Here is a 6,036-nt window from a genome sequence, read left to right as displayed (position 1 = left end):
TGTTGTGAACGAAAAGTCAGGAAAAGCCATTACCTTTTCCTGTCACTACCACTGCAACAGTGACAGCCCAAAACAGGAAGTGCTGTTCTCATACAGAGGTGACAGCACTGCAGTCCTCTAAGGGACACTACAATGGATTTCAGTTCTTGTACTAATTCTGACTGAACGTGTACATTACAAATGTGTAGGTGCATAATCAATTATAATTTTGACTGATGAGAATCAAGGATTCAGGTGACTTGGATTAATTGAAGGTTTCCTTACACTTTAGAGTTTATGTATCAACAGTTTGGCAAAGTAACGTTAGCTGAAACTACTTGTGGGTCATGCTACAGTGTTGGAAAAGGAGGGGAAAAGACAGAGAGGGATTTAGTAAACTGAGAAAAAGATATACACATACTCCAGTTGTGTTGAAGTTTAGTTGTTACAATTAATGGGAGTAGGCTTGGCTCACCAAATGCAAATATAGTTATTTTTAAGTTCTTTCAGCTATTCATATGTAACTCCAGTATTATTGTGGAATAATTCTGCTCTTTTCAACAGAAGACAAAATGCCCTGTGAATCACCTTCCTCTATTCCGAACATTGCTCTATATCAGGCAGATCAGACCCAGTTTTCACATGGCGATCAAGTAATTTGTGGATGTAAATCAGGCTCTGGCAATTCTAAGCAAATGAAAATAAAATGTCTTAATGGAGAATGGAAGCCTTTACCTCTTTGTGCTGGTAATCTCTTTCCATACTATTTTCATAATATTTCAGATGTGAGTGTGAGATAGTTCTGTTCAAAATGTCAAGGATTTCAGCAATCAATATGTAGCCGGACATACTACAGTTTCATGCATCAAAACTAAGTGGGTTTTATTTACTCCTCTTTTAAATGGCAGCATGTTCTTCATCCTGAAAAGACTCTGCACCTACAACTTCGTAAGCACTATGAGCAGATCAAAGACACTTGCATAGTCGTTAAAATCAAGTAATAAAAGGAATTAATGTTAATAGCAATAGTGTGTTAGGCTTATCCCATCCTCACCATTTTTATGTGCATTAGTCCTTTTCACAGAATCCCAGAATAGGTCAGGCTGGAGGGGACCACAGTGGGCCATCTGGTCTAATGTCCCTGCTCAAGCACCCACAAAGTAAAGTTTTTCCTCATATTCATGTGGAAGTTCCTGTGCATCAGTTTCTGCCCATTGCCTCTTGTCCTCTTGTTTGGCACCACTGAGAAGAGCCTGGCTCCCTCCTCCTGAGATCCTTCAGATATTAGTAGATCCTGGTAGACATTGATGAGGTCCCCTTCTCTTTTTGCTCATTTCACAGCCTTTCTATAGTTTTAGGGAATAAAATGTTGGCTAGGTTTTTATTATTATTATTTGCTGCACTCAGCAAAAGGGATCCTGTCAACATAAAAAAATTGCTTGGGGACTGAGAACAGTCTCTACTTTAGGTAGCTGGAAAAAAAGTCTTTGTTTCTGTCATCTAGGAGTCTTAGGCATCACTTCAAATTACAGTAAATAAAAACCCATTTTCACATGGACATGCCTTAAGAAACTGATGATATCTTCATAAGTACATATTATCTGAACTGAATCTATTTTCTTTTATAGCTCTTTTTGTTTATTTTTTTTTTTTCAGATCCATCTCCTCAGTGTGAACTTCCAGTGGGTGTTGAGTTTATAAGCTCTGGTCAACATTCCATGTCAAAAAGAAGCATTGGTTTTTATAAAGTTATACGTTACAGATGTACATCAGCTGACAAAAACATTAAACAGGCAACTTGTGTGTCTGGCAAATGGACACCAGAGATTGAATGTCCAGGTATGTTTTTAGATTTGCATACCATTTCTTCTTTTTATGTAGGAATGATAAATGATCATTATTAAAGCTTTTCAGTGTTTCTGTATAGTCTGAAATAGAAATGCTTACATGCAGATGTATATGCTAAAGGGTAGTCACGGCCATCCTTTCTTCTTTCCTGTGGCAGGAAGAGCCTTTCATTCCTTGAGTGGCGGATTTGAAACCTATTTCTTTGCTTTCGTTTGCAATTCTCATTTAGCTCTAAGTCTGAAGAAAAACAAAACAAGAATTCCAGAAGTTGGTTCAATTTTCCTAAAATAGTTCACCATAGAGAGAGGAACAGGGCAAACACATCAGAGTGTGCAGATGTGTGAAGGGGAAAGAAGCTCCAGCTTAGCTTGCTGTGGGCAACTGTGACAGTCTTTTCTATGACTCTGAAAGCATATGAGCATCTGAAGGCAGCTCTGGTGTTTCTGAAGCAGAACAAAATGGTCGTTTTATTAATTAAAGCTTGAGATAGCTACTGGAGAGTTATCCAACATCAATGTTTTCTTGGTTCTTTGTGTTTTAATCTGTGATGAACTACTATGCTTTATCTTATGTTCTATTATAACATGAACATATGTCCTTAGCTGAGGAGGGTGTGTGCCCACCTCCACCTCAGGTGTCTGGTGCTCAACAGACAACAGCTGGAAGAAATTACAGGCATGGGAGTAAAATAGCTTTTTCATGTGCCAATGGTTTCCGGCTCATCGGTGCAAAAGAAATAACCTGCATAGAAGGGAAATGGCAATCACCACCTCAGTGTGTGGGTCAGTACTGGGATATTTTTTTCTATTTATTTTATTATGACTTTCTGTGTTATGCATTTGCACTCATCATTAGCAGGAGGATGCTGTTATTTACATAAGATTATCATGGACAGGTAACTGCAGAAAAGCAATAGAACATAAGTTGTTAAAGAAAGTGTAGTTAAGCAACTGCAGTCTTTTTATTTACACAGACTGATCTAACATGGCATATAATACTTTCAGGTAGTCTCTCAAGAGCTGTGTGCTTATTTGTTTGTATAGTATATTGCATAATGGAGTCTCAGTTTTGACTGGAAGCCTTAAATAGTATCCCGTAGTCTGTAAATCAGCATTATTTATTACTTAGTTGCAGTTGCAATATTAATTTTATTGCATTATTGCTTATCTTTGTTTTCTGCATTTTTTAGAAAGACCATGTTTGCCACCACAGCCTGTAGAATGTGCTGATGCTCCAAGGCTGGAAAATCCAAACTTAAAAATTGAAATAGAAGGGAAATCAATTTATCTGACTGGTGCTAAATTTAAGTATGTTTCTCGTTCTGGATACATGTTAAATGGACCTACTGAGATAACTTGTTCTATGGGAGAATGGACTTTAGCTCCTGCATGCTTGGGTAATATAAAAAAATACCTTTTTTTTTTTAAGTGTATTTAACAATAAAATGCAAAGACTTTTAAACTGAAGCTTTATTTTGCTGTGGAATGTCTTCAGAGCAATCCTGATTGGGTGCAAAACTGACTTTCTGAATGTAGCTTAGTTTTTAAATATTCCTTTGTATTCTTGTAATCTTTGTTCAGTTCATATCTCTGCCAGGTGAGTCCTAGGCATACCCTTATAATCCAAGGACCTGTTTTCTCGAGAGTCCAGTAGTGACTAAGAGTTGCTTTGGAGTCTCAGTGGTGGAAATCACTTCAGTACAGTAAGGGACAGAAGCCTGTAGTCAAATTTTCTGGCATGTTTAGAAACAGGATCTAAATATTTTGGTGACTGAAATCTGTGCTAGTTTAGAGGAATAACTTATTTAATCTTCCCTATGTAATTATTAGTTAACTATAATTATATAATCCACTGTCAGCAGATGACTATGCTGATGTTAGAAATAGCTCACTAAAGCATCTGTTTGGTGGAAAAAGTACATTCCTTTGATGTGTATCCCATTAGTACCAGCATCAGATTTCTGTTATCTTTTCAGAAATGTCATGTGGAAGTATTCCAAAAGTTGCCAATGCTCAATTTGAAGGCAGAACCAAGGAAACTTATGAACCTGGTGAAACAATTCGCTACGAGTGTGATGCAGGGTTCCTGATTGTTGGTTCCCCCCGAAATTCTTTGCAGAGAAGGAAATTGGACAGCACCGCCCTTCTGTGAAGGTATAGGTTCTACTTTTAAGTAGTCCTTCTCAATATTGCATGTGAATTAATAGAATTTCAACTCAGGCATGCAGGTGAGTCAGGCCAATAGAGCCAACAGGTGACTTGCTTTGAATGGGCTGCTAAAACACCTATTTTTCTGGCTCCTGAGAAACAAAAAGCAGCGTAGATCAGCAAAGCAATCATTTCCTTGTGGGCTGAAGCTAGTAGCTGAAACTTAGCTGTCTGCTGAAATCAAGCAGGCAGATGTTTATGGAGGAATGCATCTTGGCTGCAAAGGAGGAGAAAATTAGTAGGGTAATGTATCTTATTTTCACATCACTAAAAATGTCAGTTTCTGACAGTTACCTTCAAATAGTAAGCAAATCTCCTCACTCTCCAGTCCATTGGTACACAATGCTGAACAGCACCAATCTGCACAATTGGCTGATCTCTGTGACTTCTTTTCTCTTTTTACTCACTTTAGGCAAAAATAATATTGTGTGGTGAAGCATTGCAGAATAAAGACCAAATTATCTTCTTTTTCTACCTGTAGAAAATTATCTGCATTACACAAACCATTTTTGCTCATCAGGAGCTCTGGAATGCAATGTTCTGTGGTTCTTATATTGCTGTACTGCAGTCTTTACATGCACCTCTCTCTTTTCAGATGTTAGCTGTGGACCTGTACCTGCAATCCCCAATGGTCAAGTTGCAGGCACTCAACAGGAGAGGTATCTGCCCAGTGCCAGAGTGCATTATCAATGTGAAAGCAATTTTCAAATGATAGGTGGAAATTTCGTCACTTGTTTAAATGGTGAATGGTCACAAGCACCAGTGTGCAGAGGTAGGAACCTGTGCTTTCATCTTGCCTGTTAGCATAGAGGGGACTGTTTCTCTACCTAAACACTCTGAAGACTTCACCTTTTCTACTTCTCTTTTCTTTGGGTACCTCAACTTTGTAGTTTCTATTGCTTACTTGCACAGCACTTTAACTTAGCTTGATGCTTCTAGAAATACTGGGAATATTTCCATCAACAGCAAAAATGTCTTGAAGCAGCAGGGCCAAAAATGTGCTGTACTGTCATTCTCCTGCATGTTGTTGGTATTGCTCCAGTGTCCACCATTTCAACAACCTTCAGTGGAAAGACATGTAAGGGCTTCTGTCTTCTGTTCAAAGCTGTCAGGAAGTATCTGAATGGAAACAGCAGTAGGGGAGAGAAGAAACTCCAGGGCTCCCCTCTGACCAATGCAGATCCCAGCAGAGACCCAGATCTAAACCATGTGAGGTCTGCCAGGGCCATAGAACTGGAAAGATTGTTCCTGTGACAAGGAATGGCGATGAGCTGTGCTCCTGTGCCCTGCCGAAATCTGTGGCTGCAGGGTGAACAAGTGCTACTTGGCTTTCACACAGCTCCTTGGAGCTGGCTGCATTCCCCCATCCCTGAGCAGCACAGGCTGACAAGCTCCTCCAGTGCTGCCAGTCCTCCAGAGCTCTGCACTTCAGCACAGTGTCAGTTTGGCTGTTACCTCTGTGGTTTCCAGGAATGCCAGGGCTCCCTAGGGAGGGACATGGGCATGTGGGAAGGCTCCCGTGTCTTCTGTGACATTAAGCGTAGCTACAGAAACATTGGCTTTTTCTAGAAACTCTTATTGACCCTGCTCATCTCCTGAGAGTCCCAGATCATTTTCTGCTGCCACTGTCACACCTCATTGCTTTCTCCATGGTGTGACCCACCTGAGACAGAAAATCTGTACAGAAATTGTAACCAGATTGATTCCTTTAACTTTTGGTTGTAGAGATGAACGTCTCAACAACTGCAAAGGTGACTGTAGTTGTCTCTTTTCAGATGTGACATGTGAACCTCCTCCAGAAATTGCTGGTGGTAGAATTAATATTAAAAAGACAAAGTATCTCCCTGGGGAGACTGCTAACTATGACTGCTGGCAAGGTTTTAAGATGACTGGGACTTCCACTGTAGTGTGCCAGAACGGGACCTGGACAGAGCTGCCAAAGTGCAAAGGTAATTTCTCTCTCTCTCTCTCTCTCTCTCTCTCTCTCTCTCTCTCTCTCTCT

General features: G+C 39.9%; 1 protein-coding gene across 1 annotated transcript; it reads left to right on the top strand.

Annotated features, from left to right (window-relative positions):
• The first annotated feature begins 531 nt into the window (after nt 1–531).
• LOC113941239 (complement factor H-like) lies at nt 532–6,012 on the top strand. The gene is made up of 7 exons (XM_027632397.1): nt 532–726; nt 1,636–1,818; nt 2,430–2,609; nt 3,017–3,223; nt 3,803–3,980; nt 4,630–4,806; nt 5,810–6,012. The coding sequence occupies exons 1-5, from the start codon at nt 552–554 to the stop codon at nt 3,976–3,978; spliced, it is 921 nt and encodes a 306-aa protein (XP_027488198.1). The 5' UTR covers nt 532–551; the 3' UTR covers nt 3,979–3,980; nt 4,630–4,806; nt 5,810–6,012.
• The last annotated feature ends 24 nt before the right edge of the window (nt 6,013–6,036 follow it).

The sequence above is a fragment of the Corapipo altera genome, unplaced genomic scaffold (assembly GCF_003945725.1).
Source record: "Corapipo altera isolate COAL_440 unplaced genomic scaffold, ASM394572v1 61940, whole genome shotgun sequence".
NCBI lineage: Eukaryota > Metazoa > Chordata > Aves > Passeriformes > Pipridae > Corapipo > Corapipo altera.
This window is presented reverse-complemented; position numbering and strand designations above follow the sequence as displayed.